At 43.3% G+C, this 25,581-nt stretch overlaps 1 protein-coding gene across 6 annotated transcripts in view; it reads right to left on the bottom strand.

The window, feature by feature from the left end:
* The window catches only part of sulf2a (sulfatase 2a), a 47,623-nt gene that overhangs the window by 1,381 nt on the left and 20,661 nt on the right, over nt 1-25,581 (bottom strand). For 3 of the 6 annotated variants that reach the window (XM_069155376.1, XM_069155319.1, XM_069155307.1), the window contains 19 exons: nt 11,309-11,568; nt 10,308-10,547; nt 10,038-10,189; nt 9,268-9,437; nt 7,532-7,682; nt 7,088-7,263; nt 6,789-6,917; nt 6,466-6,522; nt 6,202-6,331; nt 5,554-5,761; nt 4,861-5,143; nt 4,598-4,694; nt 4,388-4,482; nt 4,252-4,311; nt 1,670-1,836; nt 1,331-1,473; nt 1,037-1,145; nt 912-945; nt 345-398 (listed from right to left, as the gene is read on the bottom strand). In XM_069155376.1, the coding sequence (XP_069011477.1) occupies nt 345-398; nt 912-945; nt 1,037-1,145; nt 1,331-1,473; nt 1,670-1,836; nt 4,252-4,311; nt 4,388-4,482; nt 4,598-4,694; nt 4,861-5,143; nt 5,554-5,761; nt 6,202-6,331; nt 6,466-6,522; nt 6,789-6,917; nt 7,088-7,263; nt 7,532-7,682; nt 9,268-9,437; nt 10,038-10,189; nt 10,308-10,547; nt 11,309-11,504 (2,651 nt within the window). In that variant the 5' untranslated portion in view covers nt 11,505-11,568. The remainder of the gene's footprint in view (nt 1-344; nt 399-911; nt 946-1,036; nt 1,146-1,330; nt 1,474-1,669; nt 1,837-4,251; nt 4,312-4,387; nt 4,483-4,597; nt 4,695-4,860; nt 5,144-5,553; nt 5,762-6,201; nt 6,332-6,465; nt 6,523-6,788; nt 6,918-7,087; nt 7,264-7,531; nt 7,683-9,267; nt 9,438-10,037; nt 10,190-10,307; nt 10,548-11,308; nt 11,569-25,581) is intronic. The other 3 variants (XM_069155467.1, XM_069155556.1, XM_069155639.1) reach the window with 3 other exon arrangements.

Below are 25,581 nucleotides of genomic sequence, written 5' to 3'. Positions count from 1 at the left end.
TTGAGGCGTTCACTGGAAACCTTGGCTCCAGTTGTGGTCTGTTCCTACTAACACTGTGAGGAAAAGTAAGAAATGACAATGACAGGACTGAAAACACAACATAGTGAGACAGTGTGACATCTGCATTGCTTTACTGAATTTGATTTGCGAGGGTAAATGAAAAAGAAGACGGTGCAGCTTTGCAATGCAGGTAAATGAGAGTTACTGTAAGTAGAGGAAAACAGAACTACAGTAAATAGGAGAGCATGCTGCTGGGTCATCTGACCAAGCTAATAAAAACTGGATGGAGACAGGAGTAGATCTTGGCTGACTACAAAGGAGCAGATGGGTTATGACAAACTCACAGCGATTTGGAGGAGGGCTTCTTCACTTTTGGCCTCTTTCGACGATGAACTGGCCTGAAGCATGCACAGCACGTATACACGCGCAGGGCCAATGCACGTGCATGGAGACAAACACACAGATATATACACACAAAACACACGCACACACACACACAGGTGCACACACATACATGCATGCACACAGGCCCACACGCACACACAACAAGCACACACACATACACCCCCACACGCACGGCAGAGACAAGCAATTAGGTTTCATTACAAAAAGGGAACAGCAGAAGCTGAAAAGCAGGCTTGCATTCAAGCTCTCTTCGGCTTTGGCTTCTGCATGCTAAAAAGGCTTTGATCACAACAGTAAGGAACCATGGCAGTTTGAAGAGGTTCAATTTCAGAGCGACATCACTGTATTTTATATCCTCGACTCCCCAGATGACTCGCAAAGAGCAGAAACATAACCAAAACCTCACTCGGGAGGCTATAACCTCCCTGAGTTCATATTGTAACTTGAATTCCATCTGCAGTGTTTGTAAAAGTAATCAGCTGTGAGCTGTTCAGAGGAAGAAATACCTGTATTCACTGAAGTAGTTTCGCTCCTTTCCTCCTGGAAGGAAGTGGAGGCAACATTAATCTCAGGCTGAAATTGCTGGAGACGCGATAATCCATCATGTTTACCTTCGAGACTTTTTACTCACCTTTCTCCGGGTTGCATTGCTTGTGTCCCTTGCAACCTCGCAATTCCATGAGCTGTTGATGCATTGCGTTCAGAGCGTTGCGGTCAAGGGTGCTGACAGCATTTATCAGCTGCAGGAATAATAAGGAATAAATGTCAGCAGGGGTTTTCGGAAACTTTGGAAAGTCTCTGGAAAACTGTACCCCCTCTGCTCACAGGAATGCACCACAAATCATGTTGTGGGATCATTTTATGGTTATTATTGGTTCGTTCAGTATATTATGCTTTTATATGTGTGTCTGTACAAATGAAATACCTGGTATGGGTCAGTGTTGATGTCAAAATACTCCAGGAAGCCAGTGGCAAATTCACAGAACAGGAAGTTGTGTGTGTCATTGATGGTCCTGAGGCACCAGTATGTATTGTTGTTGGCACTGGTGCATGCACAGAATGGACCCACTGGGGGGGAGGGTGAGTAGAGGAGGAAGGGAGGGGTGAGAGTGGAAAACAGGGGATTTCACAAGAGAGTTTCAAAATATTGTTTTCCTCATATCTGCTCTGGAAAATGGTGCCAGAAACAAAAATAGATGTTCCAAAACACTGTGAATATGTTTTTTTTATCACTTTCTATCAACAGCCATGTGTCATTCCTCACTTGTCCAGAAGGGGGCAGTCTGCCAGTGATGGTTGTCATGGGTGAAGCAGGTGAGGCCGGGCATGCTGCATGTGTCGTTGTTCTGGAGCCTCTTGAGGAATTTACGTAGTTTCTTTCTACGTTTCTGCTCTTTCTGCAGCCACTGAGTCTTCTGCTTGGAGGGCATTCTGATAAGAACAAAAAACATTTCACAGGATGAGACTGGATGAAGAATGCAAATGATGGATTCACAGTCAACAAGAAGGGCACTCACAGAATGCACCAATAGTCCACTCTAATATGTTATGCAAATCTGCAACTGCAATCATTAGATATGTCTGGATATACTGGCAAATTTTGACAATATTACAATCCTACAGGTTCTGGTTCTCCCCTATGAAACCACTGTCCCCTATTGTTCCAGGATGCTGTAGTAGACAAATCCAGTTGGGTCAGTGGACCACCAAATAACCCATAACGTTTTCTGTGTGTTGTGTGCTTGTCATTCAAGGTCCACATGAGTACTTGCTGCAGGCAGTCCAGTCTCAACAGACAAGTCCAATTTCTTTCTCAGTACACCTCTGATGTTCCATAATAACTACTTGCTGTATTAAGTTTGAACTAGTACATGTACAGTGGGTGCGGAAAGTATTCAGACCCCTTTCACTCTTTGTTTCATTGCAGCCATTTGCTAAAATCAAAAAAGTTCATTTTATTTCTCATTAATGTACACTCAGCACCCCATCTTGACAGAAAAAAACAGAAATGTAGAAATTTGTGCAAATTTATTAAAAAAGAAAAACTGAAATATCACATGATCATAAGTATTCAGACCCTTTGCTCAGTATTGAGTAGAAGCACCCTTTTGAGCTAGTACAGCCATGAGTCTTCTTGGGAATGATGCAACAAGCTTTTCACACCTGGATTTGGGGATCCTCTGCCATTCTTCCTTGCAGATCCTCTCCAGTTCCGTCAGGTTGGATGGTGAACGTTGGTGGACAGCCATTTTCAGGTCTCTCCAGAGATGCTCAATTGGGTTTAGGTCAGGGCTCTGGCTGGGCCAGTCAAGAATGGTCACAGAGTTGTTCCGAAGCCACTCCTTTGTTATTTTAGCTGTGTGCTTAGGGTCATTGTCTTGTTGGAAGGTGAACCTTCGGCCCAGTCTGAGGTCCAGAGCACTCTGGAAGAGGTTTTCTTCCAGGATATCTCTGTACTTGGCCGCATTCATCTTTCCTTCAATTGCAACCAGTCGTCCTGTCCCTGCAGCTGAAAAACACCCCCATAGCATGATGCTGCCACCACCATGTTTCACTGTTGGGATTGTATTGGGCAGGTGATGAGCAGTGCCTGGTTTTCTCCACACATACCGCTTAGAATTAACGCCAAAAAGTTCAATCTTGGTCTCATCAGACCAGAGAATCTTATTTCTCATAGTCTGGGAGTCCTTCATGTGTTTTTTGGCAAACTCTATGCGGGCTTTCATATGTCTTGCACTGAAGAGAGGCTTCCGTCGGGCCACTCTGCCATAAAGCCCCGACTGGTGGAGGGCTGCAGTGATAGTTGACTTTGTGGAACTTTCTCCCATCTCCCTACTGCATCTCTGGAGCTCAGCCACAGTGATCTTTGGGTTCTTCTTTACCTCTCTCACCAAGGCTCTTCTCCCACGATTGCTCAGTTTGGCTGGACGGCCAGGTCTAGGAAGAGTTCTGGTCGTCCCAAACTTCTTCCATTTAAGGATTATGGAGGCCACTGTGCTCTTAGGAACCTTGAGTGCTGCAGAAATTATTTTGTAACCTTGGCCAGATCTGTGCCTTGCCACAATTCTGTCTCTGAGCTCCTTGGACAGTTCCTTCGACCTCATGATTCTCATTTGCTCTGACATGCACTGTGAGCTGTAAGGTCTTATATATACAGGTGTGTGCCTTTCCTAATCAAGTCCAATCAGTTTAATTAAACACAGCTGGACTCCAATGAAGGAGTAGAACCATATCAAGGAGGATCAGAAGAAATGGACAGCATGTGAGTTAAATATGAGTGTCACAGCAAAGGGTCTGAATACTTATGACCATGTGATATTTCAGTTTTTCTTTTTTAATAAATTTGCACAAATTTCTACATTTCTGTTTTTTTCTGTCAAGATGGGGTGCTTAGTGTACATTAATGAGAAATACAATGAACTTTTTTGATTTTAGCAAATGGCTGCAATGAAACAAAGAGTGAAAAATTTAAAGGGGTCTGAATACTTTCCGTACCCACTGTATATCCCAGAGGATTTCTGGTAACTGTGAATGTAGATTGGATATGGATATTTCTTGAATGGCCTATGTTTTGTCACTATTGAACTTTACTGCATTTTACTAGATTTTAAGATGTATGACATTTCTCGTAATTTTAATGAAAGTGATAAATTATTAATGGTTCCGCTCTATGACTCAGATCCACTTGGATTCTTTGGCTCATTCTACATACACACTTCCACTCCCCTTCATAAAAATCAGACCTGAAGTTTTTCCATAATAATGCCAGAAAAACAGACTGACAAACACACAAACTTCTCTGAAAAACTAAAATCCTTGGCTGAAGTAATTCATGTTAAGTTTTACCTGACCGAGTGCATCTGTCCTGCACTGATCTGGAAAGTCTCTTTATTCTTGAGGAGATAACTGAAAAGACAAGAGACAGTCGTCAAATCTGACCGACCTCTGTGTTGGTGACAATCTGGTACTGATGAATTCTCACCTGGGAGTGTTACACTGACATTCCTCTGGCCGCACTTTTTTAAGGTGACCTTTGACCTCGCGCAGGTTCTTGATTTTGGTCTGCAAAGTTTCAATCTAAATACAGCAAGAACAAACACAGAGCTCATTATATAAACTGCAGGCTACTGACAACCTGTAAAATGTATTTTATGCATTAGATTTATGCATTAGTAAAAGTATAGAACTGCACCTCATGCTCAATGTGCAGTTTGTGGTCCTTCCAGGCTTGAAGGGACTTATAGAGGCCTCCATCACACTTCACTGTGTCATTCATAAGGATGGAGCACCTGCAGGACACAAAAACAATGTAGCATAACCAAAAACCCTCCATACACAACCTAAATTATTTAATATTTCTGGCTGTAATCTGCAGAAATGTTACACATTATACACACACACACACACACACACACACACACACACACACACACACACACACACACACACACACACCTATAGGTGACTTTAAGAGCAGCAAGTGGTGTGAGTTTGTTGCTGGTGGTGGGTTTGGCTGTGACTCCCATGCCACTGAACTCATCACTGTCCTCCTCATTCCCTGCTCCTCTTATCGTGTCTGTGGTCCAGCTGCTGTTCCTTGATCCCAGAGGCTGGTAGCCCTCCTCCAGGTCTACAGCATACAGGTCTCCATCCAGCTCGAATGATACAGAGCGGGCCCAGCGCTTCTTGGACACGGCCTTCGTGGATTTCATCTCTGCATAAGACGAGACAGAGGAATCTGAATAAGATGGAAAAGAAGGATGTGTTTTTGATACTGTAGGTTAGGACATGTAATGATGTACCCAAGTAAAGATCACATAGCACATACAAATATTGTTATGAACTAAAGTTTGATGCAATTAGTATATTTCATGAATAAATTACAAGCTTTTGTTACTTCAAGTGTCACTAAAGCTCACTTGTCTTCTCTAGTCTGCCACTTGATGGCAGCACTGACACATCCTTCTCATCTCATGAATACTTCAGAAACTGGCTATTTTAGTTTGAGATTAATGGCCCTGTTTGGGAAGGCTTTGTAGGCTACCGCAAGGACATCTGAAACTAAAGAACAGGTTTCTTTTCAAACAAAATCAGATCTATTATTAACCACCAGAACAATAGCACATGTTAGTGACAGGAGGAACTCACTCTTTTTGGTGAGCAGCCGCTTCCTCTTCACGATGGATGTTTTGAAGCCCACATCATCGCAGTTACAGCTGTCGGAGTTGGATGTTAGAGACAGCTGTGAGGCACCGCTGGCCATCAGAGCCTGCATACGTGGGGCATAGAGACTCGCCATGCCCTTGCACTTATACAGCCTCAGCTTGCCAGTCGGGTCCTCCACGCACTGCCACTTCTGAAAGAAAGCACAGGGAAAAAGGAATGTAAAACAGGTCTCCAGGCTTATACCACATTTTTTTTTTTTTACCAATTTGTTATGGGGTAATGCTTGGATTACTGTGGATAGACCTCTAATGGTGCTCTGTGGAGCCGTTAGAATGAAGGACAGATCCTCAATAATAATTCTTCGAGGATGAGTCATATTCAGATTTTTAACAAGTCAGGATGCTCTTTATAAAACCACATACACACACATGCCTTACTCGGTGCTCTTCATGTTGAAGGATTAAAAAAGACACACTGATATTGAACTGAGCCCCAAAAGTACAATGACTGCATTTTTACCCAGTAAATTGTAAACCAGATGGCAAACTATCTCCCTGCATGAGCTACATTTCATTTTGTTCTCCTGAAACTTTAATAACTTATTTTCCTTAGCCCCTGCAGGTCAACTACCTGTCCTGGCTGCTGGCAGGAGGTCTGGTACTCTGCTTTCTGGCACAGGTCCTTCACTCTCTGGTATTTTGGCAGGAAGTTCTCCTCTTGGGCCATTTCCTTCCCATCAGCTCTCTTGTGCAGAGGCTTCCTGAAAAAAACAAACAAACAAAAAAACACATTTCTTTATTCTTCAACCAACCAAAGACAAGGTGTCTGACATTGGCAGAAGACAATGCCTGGAATGAGAACATGTCCTGCAAAAAGTCAAACAATAAAACATACCCTCTCTCCACCAGGAAAGAGTCTCTCCATGTTTTACCCTTCCTGTTCAACTGGAACCTGGAAAATGAGTTCAAATAAAATACAAAAAAATCCTGTCAGACCAACTGGTGATATTTGCACCAAACAAACATGCACTTTATTTTCAAATAAATGCCATCCTTGTAAGGTATGGAAAAGAAAATGGTGCTACACATTGATATTTGGATTGCAGATTTCATTATGCCCAAGCAAACACGTGAATCACCACCTGATCCTGGGTTTTGAAGTGCCATACTTCAATTACAGGCCGAGATATAGCGTAAAGAAGAGCAGAGTGTGTTCACCTATTGACTGGTCGCTCTGTGTCCAGCAGCTTGAGGATAGACTTGCCATCCATTTCTGCGGGGATATCAACACCAGCCATGTCCAGCAGAGTCGGTGCCAGGTCCACATTCAACACTATGTGAGGATTCCTGCAGGGGAACAAGAACACATTTTTCTAATAAATTTGATAGAATCATCACAGTATTACTAATCTTACACATTTATTATCAGAATATATCAGCTCCTTAGAAAAATTCCTGTCTCTTTTGTTGCAAAGTGCTCCACTATGTTCGCCAGAAAAGCAGTCTGAGTCACTCACGTGGCACCTTGCTCCACATTAGGTCCCCGTACGTAGAAGGGTACACGGATATCAAACTCATAAGGCATTGATTTGCCCTTCACCAGGCCAAACTGACCAATATGGTAGCCATGGTCTGAGGTGTAAATGAGGTACGTGTTGTCCAGTTCACCTGTCTCCACCAACATGTTGTACACCTGCAGAGGATATAACTCATTGAACACCCACACAGTGTAAAAAGCTTTACTTCCTGTTTGATATTTTAAGTCTCTTGTGCCAGTTTCAAGGAAAAAGGGATTGAACAATTTACCAAGTGTGTCAGTGAATACATTACACAGTTCCAGTCAGAATAAGCACAGATCTCTCAGGACTTGAGGCTGTCAGATGAAATGTGAGCGTGTGTGTCTACGATTAAGTGTGTATGTGTGTTGCTGTGTTTAAGCATATGTCTGTCTGTCTGCCAACCTTCTCCACACTGTCGTCCACAGACAGCAGAGTCTGCATCCTCCTGCGCTGAAGCATGTTAGTGAACTGCATGTGGACAGGCTTCATGGGTCCAGTGTAGCGGAGGATCCAGTGTTTGTCTTGGTTCGGGGCATAGTTGTAACTCGGGGTTCTGAAAAGGTAGAAGATAGAAAAGAGTGTTAAATTAAACCAAATCACAGGAACCTATGTTGCCTATTAAACGTTGGATTTTCATCCTTTCTTTTACATTTAGTGGAGAAAGACTCATTGCTGTGCATATAAGTGTAGTTCAGCATACATTTCCCCTGGGATGTTTCCACAGTCTATAGCTCTATAGTCACATTGTGCCTTCACAGCAATATTCCCTGCCTGTGTCGGTTGATGTCTCCAATCCAATACTTCCCAAAGTAGCCAGAAAACTGTTTATGCAATGCTCAACTGGAAGTTACATAAACCAGGTAAAATGTTGCGATCAATAGGCCTGCACACAGTGCTCAGAGCTTGATCAATATTTAACTCCAAGCCATATGGAGCTTTAATTATTTGAGAATAAAACCAGTTAAAAAGCTAATGAGATCCAAGAAGAGAATATTTTTGTTTCAAGTGGATCAATTTGACTTTCTAGAAATGTTAATGTCTCACAGTTTAGTCTGCAGTGGAAACTTCAATGTAGTGTAAAGATGGGCCTGTGAGGTGCCAAGGTGAGAAGAAGGTTTATCACCAGAGGAGTGCAGAACTTTTATTGCCCTGCTCTCTTCGTGTGGTTGATAAGGACAGCGGCAGATGGAGAGAGAAAAATGACCAGAGAAGACGCTCTCAGAAAACACCACCCGAGGGAGAGCAAATTTATGGAGGAAGAGCAATTAAAAGTTTGCACAAAGACACTGGGGCTGAATTTTCAGAATATTCTGTGTGTAAAGCCTGTGTGGCACAGGTTAATGATGCTGGAGGGATTAGATGAAGCAGGAGGAGGGTGTGAGTGGGTTGGAGGGAGGGGGTAGAGACTGCAGTCTCATTACTGGCCTTAGATACATCTCAAGGGGCTAATAGCAGGGTTGCCATTAGCCAGCAGCACTGCACAGCTAGTCAGAGGCATGGTGGGTCAGAAAGACAAAGGCTGAAGTGTTACGTAGATGTGTATGTATGTATGTGTGTGTGTGCGTGCGTGCGTGCGTGCGTGTGTGTGTGTGTGTGTGTGTGTGTGTGTGTGTGCGCGCGCGCAAACTCATAAATCATGAACTATGCATTAAACATACAACTCTCGTGCAACTCTTTAATCATGGCTAATAAAATGGTGCAAATTAGCAGGGCTCATTATCATGGCAACACTAATGTGCACAACACATGAGCCAAGTAAACTGAAGCAAAACACTGACTGTATAAGGAGAGGCCTCAGCTGCCAACAGCATACTGCAGGCAGAGGAAGATCAGATCGAGCTGAGATTATGGAATTTGTGTCACTCTGGGTCAAATGAAAGGAAGCATGAATGTGTGGATGACTCATATGTGAGCAAATAGATGTGGCTGTGAAAATGTAGATATGTAACCTTGTGCTTGTCAACTTTGGCCCAATGAAAGCAAACAAGTTTACATCAAATGGGCAAAAGCAGTCCTGTTCAAACAGTTTGCAATTATTTGTGCACAAATTATCATAGAAGATCCTGCAACAATCTGAGGGGTCACAGCTTGGTAGATCATTAAGTTTGGTTTTGCATTTTGCTTGTTCTTTTCCTTACATGTGCTGTGATGCGTTGGGGAAGGCAGAGCTGTACTGCGGGGCGGAGTCCTCTGGACCATGAGGTGCTACATGGCTCAGGACCATCATCACAGGCCGGTGAGGGTACATCTTCTTGGACACGCGGAAGTAGTTGATGCTGTCATTGGTAATGATGTCTGTCAGGTAGTCCTGTGGAGGGAGAAGACGTTGTCCATCAGGCACTCAGTGAGTGACAGAAAGAGTGAAAGAGCAGATGTCAAAGCCTCTAATACTGTTGTGGGTCAGTGTCGCATACTGAGAGTCGAAGCCAAGCATTACTGACTGAGGTAAAGACAGTCAAGGGATTTGAGATGAATTATTTAACCTTTGAACCCTTCATTTTATTAATTTCCTAAAATTTTTAAGTTAAATTTTCACATCGTATTAGGTGGCTTAAACCAAGGAGAATAGCTGTTTTCATCTGATAAAATGGAAACGCTCAAAATGTTTTGTAGCCTTTATGACATTATACACATTTCACTGAGGTATTCTGTATACGTATATTTCTGAAAATGCTTTAGAATTATAAATATGGTGAGGAGAAGAAAAAGAACGGAAACATAAAGCTCGTTAAAAGGAAAAAAGGTCATTTAAGTTTATAAATAATAAAAATCTAGTAGCTAATTATAGGTAAGATATAGTTCCTTTTTGAGATACCTATAGCTCTCATATTGTGCTTAACTTTTACTTGCATCATGCAAAGTATTATTCTGTTTGACATGTGTGGGAGAGAGAGGAGTGCATCAATACCTTTGAGTAGTCACTGCTGTGTTTCTCTCGCACTCCGTTTCTACAGAGGGTGTAGTTGTAGAAGCGCGAGTTTTTCACTAATGCTACCCATTCCTTCCAGCCAGGGGGCACGTAGGAGCCGTTGTACTCATTCAGATACTTTCCAAAAAAGGCTGAGTGTGGAACAGGTGAGCAGTGTGTTAATGTTGTTCTCTAGCATCAATTTATCAGTGAATCTCTCAACTTAAAGTGCATTTTTGAGGCTACAGGGTTGGACTTGGCAGCGCTCACCTGTCCTGTAGCCAGAGCTGTTGAGGTGCACCGCAAAGGTGTGCGGCTCATGGTGGGCCTGCCACGAGGGTGAGGAGCAGTTCTCGTTGTTGGTGTAAGTGTGGTGGTTGTGCACATACTTCCCCGTCAGGATGGAGGAGCGGGACGGGCAGCACATGGGCGTGGTGGAGAAAGCATTTGAAAAATGTGTACCACCCTTTTCCATGATGCGCCGAGTTTTGTTCATGGCCTGCATTGAGCCTGGAAGAAAACAGTGGGACAGGGAGAGAGGGGGGGAGTTTATATGAGGGGATAGGAGGGTAAGAGGAGATTCAAAGGCCAACGATTGAAATGAAAAGGACCCAGGGGCATATAAAGCAGTTGGAGAGTAAAAAAAGAGCGAGAGATTAAGGAAAACATCGGGTGAGGAGTGAAAAATATAAATATTCGGCATGAGGGGGTAAAACCATTATGGACACGGTAAGAGAAAACGAAGGGGGTAAATTTAACGAGGGAATAAATCTTTTTGGTAAAGTGTAACCCATTTGGATTCCTGTGTACTAAAAGCTTTTCAGACTGATGGTGATTGTTTGGGGAAACAGATGCTTGACCATAAATTCCTGCTTTTCAATGGGAGTCTTCTCACCAGCGATCACAGGAGGACAAAGGATGTCACCGAGGCCATTATGCAGCCACTCCAGTCCAATACGCCGCTAAAGGACTTAAGCGGGTAGGGAGATGGCCAGGGTTTGGCAACCAGACAATGGAAGCCATAGGCCGCCCTCATTTCATGCCAGCAACAGAGGAGTTGGCAAGGGGAACACATGACTTTGAGTGGGCCAGTTGTTATGGTGCCAGGAGGCAGAATTAGGCTGAATTTCCCTTGCTGATGCTGTTGGATACACATGGACAGAATATTCATACCCATGGGACAGGGGGACAAAGCAAACAGAGAGGGACAGATGCACAACCACACAGTAAACACACACACAGCTGAGGATTAATGAAGGAAACCATCTTACCAAGTTCTATGTCCTGATCATCAGTGAGAATGAGAATGACGTTGGGTCGGATGTTGCGGACGTGCCGATCCCTCTGCAACCGAGACCTGAGGCGATGCCCCGACAGGTAGCCAGAGCCCTGGGCCTCAGGAAGGACTCCCAGCAGCACAAGGAACAGAAGAAGAGGGAGAGGGGCGGGGAGCCCCCACCCTGCCATTACGCTATCCTGCAGTCACCTCCTCAGTCCTTCAACACAGAGGCTCTCAGCTCCCTCACTCGGCCTGAGAAACAAGACACAAGTGGTGACTGATAAGAATAAAATATACAAACACACAAACACACACACACACACACACACACACACACACACACACACACACACACTCAATACACATTGAAAAACAGTAGATGCGATTCTTACACAGCCATTACAGGGTGCTCTTCCGTACAAAGCACACGTTTGGGCTGAGCTCAGCTCGTTAATCAATCATTAATGATGCATTAGAGTGGTGTCATTGGCTGGTTGTAATGATCTCTGGTGATGAGCACATGGCTGCCAGGCTGGGGCTAATGGGCCTGGGCCCGTGCCAGCTCAGGCCTCACCTCCCCCTGAGAGGGTTAGGGTGGATATAAGGGATGTGGGGAGGTGGGGTAGTGGGGGGCAGAGGTGAAGGAGAGAGAGGATGAGAGGAGGAAAATGAAGACAGGGGTCAGTGAGCAGGGTGACAATGTGAAGGGGAAAAAAACTCAAAAGAAAATGCTGACTTGAAACGATACCAAGTCCAGACGCAGTGTGTAACAGTGAAAATAAAGGAAGGGGAAAAAACATCATCATGTGGCAACATCATTAAAAACAAACAGCTTCTAGAAGTACAGAAAATTACACATTCTGATCCCTGAACTTTCAACATAACAATTAGAGCCAAATACATGTTAAATAGAGCTTTGTCTTCATTAATCTCTACATGCAGTTTGCTTAAATTACATTTCAATCCTATTAGGTCTTTAATAACTCTTCCTCATTAACAATATATCCCCTCTGAGTTTTACCATGGCAACCATTGGTAATGCTGTCCTGAAAATACACAGCAGTAGTTACCTGATTTTCCAGTAGAAAACAAAATCTACAATTATTATGAAAACTCCAGGAACAATGACTGCGGGAACTGACCATAGAAACAAGAGCACTATCATGAATTTAGATAAATTATTTGTTGTTCCCCCATGTTCATTTAAAGCTCCCAAGATAAAGCAAAAACCTATCGTATGAATGTGTCCTACTGCAGACTATTATTTCCATCGAATGTCCATTTAACATGCAACAACACATTTTGTAAAAATGGATTAACGGCATATTATTCAATTGATATTTAAGGTCAAAACGGAAATACTGAAATACTGTGCCTAATTTATAATGACACGTAATCAGAGCAGGCACACACCCCAGCGACCGGAATTATAAACAGGCAGCAGCATCCGAGTGCCCACTGAGATGCTCCACTGTCATGGAAAGGTGGGTGTTTGTGTGTTTGCGAGTCCACACGGAGTTAGTGGCCAGAGCAATCCGCGTTTGAAGATGAACACAATAACAACAACACAACGGCAAGCTCCGTCTTTTGGGACCGCAACTCTACTCCAACAACAACCCGACTGGAATACAGCTCAACATGGGGATAAGCAGGAACAAATGAACAGAAACGCAACTGCAACTGTGTCTGGATGCAGACATACACAACTGATACACTTACCGAAGACAGAATGAAGCCCTAAAATGCACACATCTAAAATGTATTACATATTTAAGGAAGAGTGAATTTAGTTCTGTTAATCTGTATTTCTATACAGCAGTGGTGGCAAGTGTGAGCTGAATGTGCGAGAGCTCCTGTCTAACACAAACATATCCTGCTCTTTGCTGATCTAGTTGTCCAGATTGTGCTCATTAAGGTCTTCCCATCACACAAACACCCACACATGTCCTCCTTCCCCCACCTAGTTTTGCATTGCACAAAATGCACACCTACACATGCAAATACACACCATGAGCATGTGAATATGTGCATACACGCACAAATAAAATGTATAGGACCAGCTGTGTTTGCTCTGGTTTCCTACTCCCAGAGCATGTGCTTCTTCCCTGGAGGAACGTATGAGCTCTGACCTGGGGCGCTGTGCTGTTTGAAATTGTCCTTGCTCCTTTCTCATGTTCTCTCCCTGCCTGCATCCCTCTGTCATTTCTGGCTTGGGATGAAAACAAGGCACCAGCCACAAGGAAATCCACAAGAACAAAAAAAACCTGCTGAAAGAACACACATTTAATCAGCTCTGGCTGCTTTCAGTTGTGAGTACCTCATCACCAAAATGGATTCCAGGACATCTACAGTGAATAAAGAATAGGTTCAGTGTTCTGAAATTAAGCTCATCCTCCGCAATGGCTCCTCTTTTAGAGTGGTTTGTGGTACGGAAGGTAGCGCACTCGCCTTTGATAGTTGTTTATCTGTTCAAAAAGCTGATGTGGGCAAAACCCATTAGGCAAGAAAACAAAATATAGGAGTGACTTTCACGCTGATCTATCAATAGCCAAGTATGTAAATGTTGTGTTATTGTCATGCTACGATGGTGGATATTTCCTGACATTACTCCTATGAGGCCTCCTCTTTCCCCTGATGCTGAGGACTAATTGGATTTTCAGGCTTTTATCAGCTCAAACTGACACATGCAGTTCTTTCTTTCCGGATTGCTCTCTCCCTCTCTTTTATCTGCCCGTATTGTTTATCTCTCTGGGTGGCAGACACTATATGAAACCACAAAGAGAAAAGAAGATGAAACCACAACATCCAAACGAACAAAAGCCATTATACCTTGAAGATATATATAGAAAAATCGAGATGGACAACAGTTAGAAAACTGCAGTACATAGACAAGCTGTTCTCACTCTCCAACAACATGAACAACGTGATTCATAATGCAAGGCAAGCCATGTTGTTTCTGTAAACCGGGAAGATTTAGAGCTCGTTTTCCTGACAGAGCTCTGCCCACATCAGCTCTTTGCACTAAGTGAATTGCAAAAAGACAATGCTGATTCAGCCCGATAAGAGAGAATGAAAGGGGAAGATTTTGCCATTTAGACAGAAGCACAAGACAACATGAGTAAATATAACTCTCAGCAAAACTCATTAAAGTCTGGGGGCTTGGAGAGGCAGGCTGTGGGAGCAAGCGAGCAGAATATGAGATCATAGAGCATAAGCTTCTAAAAGCATGTATAAGGAACAAGGATCATCTAAGGTTATACTAATGCCAAGTGATGCCTGGAAGTCAGAACAGAGAAGGAAAGTTTTGCTTTTCAGTCAGTTGCTTGTAAAGAGGCTCTGAGAAACAGCAGCACTGCATCACCAGATAAAAACTTAATGCTGCGCATCTTTTATTGATAACACTGAATTATAAATGTAGTGACAACAGAGCTGGCCATGTCACAGCATGGGCATGATGGTAAGACAGTGGCAAGAGTGGAGGAATAAAAACACACCCTAGATCGACAGACAGATATGTTACACTGCCCAGCAACACACATCTGTGCTTTAAGTACCACAGCTCACTGTAGGCACTGAGGTATCTGAGAGAGCACTTGATAAATCTTCCAAAGACTTTGCAGAGGCGTTAATGTACTTTTTCCCTATAAATAAAATACCTTGGGCTTTAAAACAGGAATAAAGTCTGATTCATCCAATCTGCAGCCCCCTGAGAAGGCACAAAATATGAGAAAACCAAGGGAAAAAACAGACATTTATTACAAATTGAAGAAGGACGAGTCATAGCGTACACTTGCAGTTTAATCAGCTGTGTCTCATAATGCATATGAAATATGGAGGCGAAAACCCACAAGCTTAAAGCCAGACTCCTGGATTCTCTATCACGAATGTTCTGAGACAGAAAAAGATTGAGAGAAAAAGACAGAGAAAGTGTGAGAAGGAAAAAAAAACCTCTAGGCATACAGTCTGGAGAGAACAAAGACCAAGTACCTCCATTGCAGATGGATTTTTACAAAACATGAAACTAGACTCACAGACCAAGGCATCCATACAAAATAGAACAGAATAAAAGAGAATACAGAAGCAGAGAACCACTATATCTCTGCATCGTTCTTGACACAGGAATTCGCCGTCCACCATATTCAAGTGCTGAAACCCATAAAGGAAGTGGCCAGGAAGGTTTAAATAGACTCATCCAGTGCTGAATGTGGTCTGCTGCAACACTATGAAGCCAATCCCTTTGGTCATAATTGAGGCTGGCAGGGCTTTGCTAATGTGTGACTTTGTTCCCACTGGCCTGCCTAGCTCTGAACAGAATGTGCAAAATCCCCAAGGACCCTTGAATTTACCAACAAAAGTTGGTATTCAGATGCAAATTCTGCAATGGCATGCATCTATATGAGAGTAACTTTCTCTCAGACAAGTTTGTGTGCATGTGTGTGTGTTGGTGGAAGGAGGGGTTTGCAATTCTCAATACAGTATGGAATGCCTTTTTCATGATAATAAGAAGCCATGGTTTGTTGCCATCCCTCATCTATCATTCTCTGTTCACAAATCTCTGCATCACCACCAGATTCAGGAAAATCTGAATCAGCAGCAAAATCTTTACTCTCAATCTTGTCAATCTCAGATAAATGACAATGACATACATTCAAAAATGACATATGAGCATTTTTGCTCATTTTCCCCGACAGCTGAGGTATGATTAAACCTGAGATATCTGGCTTTTGGGCATCTTGGGGGAGCAGAAGCAATTGTGAGCACAGTACTGACATGTCAGTGACCTGGGCTTATTTACGTGTCAGGCAGTTACATAGCAGCATTATTTTTCATTTGTAGTCATGCTTAAGACCCACTGATGCGTGCCGGCAGCCCAATCTGTTCTGCACCTGTGCAAAAGTAGGCACATGCATAGAATCTTTTATGCCACGGTCCGTTCTGTCGCACGCTGGTTTTATTTTATTTCTTATGTTGCTTTGATTCTCACAAGGGATATAAGATTGAGCTGTCTCATGCTGGGTTTTACGCTTCTAGCAAAATCTAGAGAGCCAGAAAATAACACCATAATTGGAAAAGGTTGCGTGAAACAAAGTCAAAGAAAATAAATAAGTGTGTCCTAAAAAGGATGGCTCAGTCTCTATTATCCAGGATAATATTTATTCACCACAGGTAGCCTAAATGGATGTGTGTAAGGTGACAAGGAGCCATCTTTTGCCTTGTGTCATCGTGTTCCTTTAATTTTAGCATTTCATTTTTACATTTTAAATCAATTTTAGTAAAACAAGCACAGTTGTGCAAGATCAGTTATGAAGCAACATGAAAAATGAAACAGGCGTTAACAGGCGTCGGCTCAAACGTACTCTCGGCTGACAGCTGTAAAGTGTTTCAACACTGTGACTTGTTTACACATTAGAAATCAGGCAGGAATATGTGTTTTTGTTTGTGCAGGTGCATGCATGTGCAGAGTGGATTGGGCAGCCAGCAGAGATCAGCCACTGACAGTAACTCAGTTTTTAGTCCTTTATATCTGTTTTCAGTCTTGACTTGACCTGAAATTGCATTTAAACTCTGTATAGCTGAGGGCATTTACAGATTCAAGGGGATAATTCTCTGTAAAGTAATCACCAAAAGTGGCCACTTTCACTTTATCACACTGTTCTCAAATTGTTATTTGATGCATTATCATTATAAAACACATTGACACGCTATATTTGGGCAGCCAAAATTACACGAGTAAGGTTAAGGCAAGATTTTGGTCATGAAAAAGAAAGTACTGCAATGGTACAGTTGAGGTGAATCACTTGGTGAAGCTTAGGGAAAGACTGACATCCTGGCAAAACGATACCAATGTGAGCTGTTGGTAAGAGGCTTTCTGGAATCAAATCTTTTGTGTGCATATCCTCTATCTCAAAACCAACTCCTTTACTTTTCCCTGTGCTGTAGGAACATTCCTGCTTTGGTACTGAATGTAAACATGAGGAGCTTTAAGCAGTTTCAATGCTGTCGTTTCTTTGGAGGACAATCTTGCTATGACAAGTGCTTTAAGCGTCTGTGCGCTGCTGCATCCCAGATCATCTTTTGAACCAGTGACCTCTAAATTAACAGCTTCTCCGTTATTAATGTTGGTGTGAGGACATCTTAAAACAATGACAATGCTTGAATAGGCCGGCGTAGTCTGTCCAAACTCAGTGTCTGGCTGATAACCCTGAAATCATATTCAATAACTCTACAACTGCTCTTTGGTTGAAAATAGCGCCGGCACATTCTTTTGACAAATGTGCCTTTACTTCCTAATAACTAACTTTAATAGTTGAGAATGACAAGAGATAATGCTATGCTGATCCCATTCACCGAGAAGATTTAATTTAGATTTCCCCCAGGTTCCGATAAGCTTGGCACTCTGCAGACATTTTAAAATGAAAGTCAGAACCTGCACAGCAATTTTCTGTTTGAATACGCACACACAAAAGAGGTGGTTAGACTTTAAAAATTTGAAAATGAGATTTGTGCTGTGATGAAGTGACTCAGGTGTGGAATATTTCTTTCTGCCGTTGCTGTTAAGCTGTTTGCCTCGACATTTGTGATTATTTTCTTGTTTATACATAATATTGTCCTCTAACCTTTAATATCATGTGAAATGTGCTGCCCAGACAGTGAAATATTAATGTGTGTAATTTTAGCGCTTAACACATCATTAATCCTGCAGTAAGTCTGTTGCTCTGAGAGAAGGGGTGACGTGTTCTGGCTGGAAATGTCTCTCTCTCTCTCTCACACATGCACACACCATGAGCATGTTTATGAATTTTTTCCAGCAATGAAACAATGTTTTTTTTCCTTTGCATAGGATGCTACACAATAATTATATTTTAGCAGGTCAATACATTAACTGGAACTTGACTGGTCTGCACAGATCTCAGACCTCAACCCAATGACCCAAACACCTCCAGGATGACTTGGCGTATGGTGTCGCAAGCCACGCCTTATCACTGACTGACCTCATGCTGTGAAGTCAGGCTGCAAACGCTCATGGAAAGTCTTCACAGAAGAGTGGAAGCTGGTGAGGCAGCACGCCAATGTTTTTAGAAGGAGACATTCAATCTGGGTGTCATTTTGGGGTGTTCAAATGTTGGCCATGTGGTGTTCCTTGAAATTTAGATTTTTAGGATTAATTTATAATATATTATAAATAATAATTATGAGGTTGTATAGACGTGAAAGTAAAATGGAAGCAAGGAAGTAAATTAATAAATTGATCAATTATAAATGCAAAAACAGACACTGAGAAACGGTCCTCAGTCATTACGTTCTGGTAGTCACGCTATACTTGCTCACAGAGTAAGAGCTCGGTCCACGCCCAGACACAAGGGAGCAAATCATCTCCATCTCCGCAACTCCATAATCCACTGGGCCCATTATCTTTTAAATGATTTCAACGTGCAAGGAAGAAAGTGACAGGATGCCAGGTGAATAGTTTGGCGGAAAAAATAAGAGGCTGAGGAAGAGAGCGAGACAGAGAGAGAGGGAACGAGAGAGAGGTAGGAAAAGAAAGAGACTGTATGATTGTGTCAGTTCAGACAAAAGGCCCAGTCATGATGTGTTCTCGCTGGAGAACAAAGAGCTCTGACAGACTCCCTGTGTCTGCTCTGTTGACTATAAATGTACACACACACACACACACACACACACACACACACACACACACACACACACACACACACACACGTAGGCAGAACGACAGACAGACACACACAAGCACACCCACACTCTGCATATCACACTTCAAACTTCTCTCTCCAACAAGAGGACATTAAAGAAGAGAACAACAGTTCGGTTAATTATCTTTGAATCTGGAGGAAATGAACAGCATCATATTGTATTGTTCACAAATTGTTTGGCCCAGCCAGCACTAGTGGGACATCACACCGCTACTGTCTGCCTTTTTGTCTCCTAAAGGTTTAACAAACTAACTCATGGAGATATTCTGCATAATGAGATTGGACTGGAGCCACATCATAAATAACAATGTGAAAACCTGCTGCAGTGAGGACGTTTTGGTGACTGAATTCTGTCTTGATCTCTTCAGACGCCGGTTTTCCCTTTCATTCTCGCACGTCCACTTTGCGCTTGCTTTCTGTTGCCAGCAGCAACCGGGTGGTATGTACGGCTAGCGTGGTGGTCTGGAGTTTTTTTTTAGAGGGCTTCAGTCAGGGTCTACGGCAGGGTCACAGCATTCACCCCTCCTCCCCTGTGGTACGCTCCATGAGAGCCCAAAGAGAACACGGAGGTGTTAGAGAAAACACAAACAGAGCCCCGATTGTCCCAGCCTGGGGTTCAACCCCCCGTAGCCCCACCTCCAGGGGTTTAAGATTGAGAGAATGAGCAACTGTCAATGGTGTTTTGTAAATACGTAGCTGTTTTCACTTCAGATGGGTTTATTCAGATGTCGGAGGGAAATACGCCTGCTTTGCAGTCTGCGAGTGTCCTTGCCTTTCCTGTCCCATTCAGGTTTGTATGGGAAAGCCATTTGTGATGCGTCCGAAAGAGCGGCACAATCGCCAGCTCCTTTGACACAGGGGTTGACAGCTGAAACAAGTGAGCAAGCTGGTGGACAGGGCAGCCCGCTGAGTGATGACTGTTTCCTATTGGCACTTATTGACCAGAGGCAAAGCCCCCCTACAGTGTGTCACATCTCAGCTAAATGGATTACAGACAAATCAGCTGGGGCCCATTGTTCCACCGACCTAACTACCTCACTGAGACCTCAGAGCAGCCTGCTGACTTCTGTATGACATTGTGTAACTGCAGCACAAATGAGAAATCAAATATCAGTCAAAAATGATCTGCTGAGAAATCCATAATACTTCAAAGGTTTGATGAGAGGAACATTATTGGGATATTTATCTACTCTCGATATTGCAGTGGATCTTTCTAAATGATGCTGTCTGCCTCGGGTTTGTAAGCTGCATACGTGTTGGTAAAATTAGATCATTTTCCCCAGGACTCGTACGTTTTAGATGTCATCTGTTGTGTTTTAATTACATGCCATTTTTCTCCCATCATTAAATTAGCACCTGCAGTGGGGATTGCCTCTAATGGCTCTGACTTAATGATGATTACAGACAATATCGGTTTCAACTTTCAGTAAACAACTGCTGCCCGCCCGATGAATAAATTACAGACAGCCCAGTTAAATCAATACTCCTGCTGGAAGTTACAGTTGAGCTGCTGCAGAAGTAATCACTTCTACGGACTCTGAATTATTTTGCTCAGCTGACAATGGCTGTTGAGGCCCCACGCAGCAGAGGGGTGTTTCACCGAGGAGTGGCAGGGGTCTGTGGGTGCAATGAGGACCATCTTATCTGGTATTAAGCACACCCTTGGGGCTTGGAGAGGCAACGACCGCTTCTTTACTTCTTCACTCCTCCCATTCTCTGTCCTAACCCCCTGCCTTCTCGAGCTGGCTTTCTCCTGGTCCTTTTGTCAGTGGATTACTGGGGGTTTAGAGACGCACACACTGATCCCTCCCTCCCCAATCGGAACCACACAGAGGGTTAAGACTGGAGTACAGAGGGGAGACCTCCGCACAATGATCTGAATTACAGAGGCTTTCTATGTATGGCCACTTATATTCCCCCCATTTGCTTGACTCAGAAATCACCACGGCGTGCTATTCAGTGCTCGTGGTTTTCCCAGCAGGAATCGGGCTATGTGCCAAAACCTAGAGTTTTGAATCTCTATCATCCACAGCGTTCACCAAGAGTGTTTTTAACCAAAGTCTTTTTTGTCTTTTGTCTAGTTTAAACACAAACACATGTGATTTTTCCTGTAGTCGTTGACAACACAGAATGAGCAACACGGAAAGCACCGAAGGCAAACAAACAAGTCTCGGGTGAGACCGCACCGGTGCGTACCGGCACACACGCACACAACACAACACAAACAGTCCATATCATCCCTCCATATTGTGAGGGCGCACAGGCTGTCTCCTCCTCTACAGGTCGGTATCCATCTCTCTCTGCCTCGTCCCTGGGACAGCTGCCCAGACAGCCCATCTGTCTGTCCTGACCTGTGTTTGGGACCATGGGGGGAGCCTAAGTGGCCAACGAAGGGGGTCTCTGGCATGTTGCCCTCCCGGTAATGACAGTTAAGCTGCCAGCGGCTTGCCTAACAGCCCTGGAGGTCTCTCTGTGGTGCTACAGTATTGATATTGTATCGGGTTGCAAAGGGCTTGGCAGCCTTTTAATGAGAGCTCAGATTGATCAGGCAGCAGTGGCTCTCTCTTTACTGTGGATAATGCTTATTGGCTGTCCCTGCAGGCATGAGAATGAAAAGATACACTCATACACACTTACACACACATAAGTGTATGCTGGCACAAATATAAGAATGCTAAAGATGTCACAAGGAAAATTTATATTAAATATTCACATCTCTATTGAGCAGAAATAATTCTAATTTTGTTAAAGGGGACTTTCACAATCCTTTGAACTGAAATCATTACTGTCTCCTTGCGCTTTGAATCCATATGGCTCATTTTGTATCCAATCAATATGCAATGAGAAACACTGCTTGAGTGGACCAGGACAACATTTATATAGATTTAAACCTGTTGCTGTATTTTCTCAATGTATTTGTATCAAAAAAAATTAATCCAGCACAGAAGTATCTTAAAGTTGTTTTTAGTTACAAACATGCCATTTCATCATAAAAGGTCAAGAGGCATTGGTGGTTGATAATAATGTTCTGCAACAGCTTTAAGAAAATATAACTATTATTGGCCTCAATCTACTGCTAAAGTCACCAAATTGAAAATACTACCAGCAGTAATCTTGAAATTTGCTTCTAAAATAAAAAAACTATTCATTTTACATGTGCTAATAAAAAAAAGATCAAGCTGTTGTAATGACAATATTGATTCCCCCAAACAGAATACTTTATAAATATTTCCGCATAAACAATTTAAACATTTCTCTCAGTAGGGAGAACACAAAAACTAACAGTCATAAAAACAAAAAACATCAGTAAAGTAAATCTTAAAGACAAATCAAAACATCATTTGAATATTTATTCTGACACATGCCAACACCCACACATATACGCACTTGACAGACTGACTCATCTACTCACACACATGCTGTGTCAGGAAAGAGAAAGCAACATCTCTTTCCTCCATCTTGACATTTATTGGGGAGTTGCTAACGGGACAATGGAGGAAAGCAAAGGTCAAGTAAAGAGAGTGATGGTCAGAGAGAGTAAAGAGATATTTAAACCACCTGCCTGTCAGCCTCTTTAGTGCCACTTTTCCCTCCCCCCTCTTCCTCTTTACCTGCCTCCACAGGCTCGTGTCAAGGTTACAGTAGTGGTCTCCGGGACTCTCTCCTGTTAGCCCGCCATTAGGCTCCTGTCAGAAAGGCAGCCAGCTATCGGCCCCCCTGTGGTTGTGATCATGACCCCCACTCGGCCTCTGGACCCCCACCCGCCCGCCCCCCAGGATATGCAGCAGGGAAGTAACAGAAGGGAGGCACAAATGAAACCGTGCTCAGTGCTCAGAAGAGAGGACACTGTGATTACTTTTCAGTGGCCTTTACTACTGAAGCAGCCGGGAGACCATTCCTCAACTGTGCTGCTGATCGGTCACACTGAAATGTGATTTAGAAAAAAATTCAAATACTGGATTTGCACGGGTGGAAAAGGTTCACATTTTGATTATGTCCTTAAAAATGGACCAGAAGGACACCTGCTTGCCCTGTCTCCCTCCTTGTTTCTCTGTTTTCTTCCTGTGTCTTCAATTAAACATGAATTAACAGGGCCCTGATCAAGTTCATCAACCTTGTGTTGTAATTAGAGCTTTGTCAGACCACAGGGCGCGGCCCAGTTTCACTAATCGAGTAATTACAGCCAGCTCTTGACCTTCACCCCCACGCGCCTTCAAACCTTCCTATCGCACCTTCCAATCAGCTCAGATGAAACATAAAGCACCAGACAGGACAGGAGCTATACCCAGCTTCTCAGCCATGGAGGGATTAATAGGCACCTATACCCTTTTACTGTGAATCATGCTGAGCTAAAAGGTCAATCAGATTCATGAGGAAAATGCTGCGGATGAATGTCTACATATAATGAACATTGTGTGGCACAAAGATCACTGTTACACTCTCCCACATGTGTAGCAGAAAAGCATTAAAAAATAAATGGGAAGCAAAGCTGATTCATGATGCACATAAAAAGGCCAGTAAATTCATAGAGAAAGCAGACAAGAAAGGGACAGGGACATTGCACTGTCTTGGTTTAAGGAGGAGAGAGGGACACTGTTTTACTGATGTAGAGATTCAATTAATTATCTCTAAGTTGTTATTAAGAGAGAGCAAAACACTTTAAGATAAGGACACGAGGCTTCAACCAGAATCTCCACCAGCTGTCCAGTGTTTTTCTCACAGTGGTCAGTGATTTCCATACTTGGTGTCATCCTGTGTTTTGTCAGCTCCTTTTTAAACACAGCTGTGATTAAAAGCTATTAAAGCAATTATCTTAAAGGCAGGAAAGCTGGGATCGGAAGAAAAGAAGAGAGCCTTTTGTAGAACTCACATGAATGCTCCTTTCAGCACCATCGCCCCAGATTGCTTAAGTTAGATGAGTGGTTATGCAAGTGGGCAGAAGAGATTTTTTTTTTTATTTTTTTAAGTGTAGCACATACACACACACTTTCGTCACAGCCAGCCACTTCCTTACAAATAGAGAGCCGACTTCCCAGCCGATGGGAGCTGACACACAGCAAAAGAATGAGTTGCCTCTGTGTTGTTACTATAAAGCTTGGCCGGCGTGCCGAGTGCCCTCACTGTGTGTGGCGCCGCAGGTTGGCACACTCACAGGGAGCTTTATTGGGGTGCCGTCCTGAGCGTCAGGCTGCATGCCCGATGTTGACAAAGCCTGGTATCGCCTGCTGTCAGCCCATTCTGTGTGCACCCGGCGGAAAGAATCAATTAGGCCGAGCTCACAACAGAGCACTTTAATATTTGACTTTTAATCAGTGGGCAGAAGGCAGGATGGAGCATGGAAGCAAGCTGGCAGTTTCCATCTTGCTGATGTGGAAAATGAGGGTCAAGAAAATGGTCCAAGAGCCCCACTGTGTGTATCACATATACCCCAGGGAGGATGCGAGGAACCTGCCTGAAGAGAAATTGCCACCAACAACAGGCCCAAGTGTAAAAAGAAAATATCCCTTTGTCACTCGCGAGATATCAAAAGCACCTTACGCAACCAGCTGCAAGGAATGGGGGAGAAATATAACATAGCTCTGTTCGTAAACAACCAGAGCTCTGTGGAAGGGACAGTGGTTTAAGAGAAGAAAACTGAATTGATGAGGTCTTCACTCAGTGGATGAACTGTGCCTTTGAAGAGTTTCTCTTGAAGACTTTTGGTTTTTATCCCACACAGCCGAGGGCCCCTCTGCCGAGGAGGAAGAAAGAAAGAGGTGAATGCTATCCTCAAACTGGGTTTTGAAGTGGAGATCAGTCTTTAAACAGAATATCTTACCAAAGGCAAATCATTCACCTGTCTGCTCTTGCTAGTGTCACAGAGACAAGAAGGAAAATCAGAGTTCACCTTCCCCAAATGCTCCGTCAATAAAAGTTTCATTGCTGGGCATATTTTCTTCTCAAACCAAACACTTAACTATCACGACTATATTTGGAGCCCTTTGTAGCAAGTTGTTGATTAATAAAAAGGAGAGATGATTACAGTCACACATTCTGAGGTATTCGCGAGTGGTAATGAGTCAGCTGTGCACAGCTGTGCACATAAGATGCCCACATGTGCTGCTTCTTCTGCTGCTCTCCAACTGTTCACACAGGATGACTCTGATCACAGCTGCATCACAAGTCTGTTACTGGTAAACAACCAACAGGACAGTGGTCACGCTGCACCGACTCCGAGCATAAAACATGGCCAATGTTAACACGGCTTGTTTAGAGACGTGAAGCTAGTTTAGAGCCTAAAGCCACACGGGGTGAAAGCAGTTTTTTGCTCTCTGTATCTTTTCTTTTCATTTGGACTGATAACCATAGAGGGGGCATCTGCAGTGGCCACAACACCCACAGGTCTCTTTGATCATGAATTCTATCTCTGCCGGGCCAACTATAACCCGCCTCTTATTTGTGCAGAACACTGGCATGCAAATAAAATGAGGTGATGTGATTTTGAGAGTGACTGAGGAGCGTGATGCTGGAGTCAGCTTTGAGGTGATGAATCTATCCCCCGCAGTAAATAAAG

The sequence above is a fragment of the Embiotoca jacksoni genome, unplaced genomic scaffold (assembly GCF_022577435.1).
Source record: "Embiotoca jacksoni isolate LCO1_2020_lvr unplaced genomic scaffold, fEmbJac1.0.p SCAF_1, whole genome shotgun sequence".
In the NCBI taxonomy this organism is placed as follows: domain Eukaryota; kingdom Metazoa; phylum Chordata; class Actinopteri; family Embiotocidae; genus Embiotoca; species Embiotoca jacksoni.
Note: the sequence above shows the minus strand (reverse complement) of the source record. Positions and strands in the feature narration are given on the sequence as shown.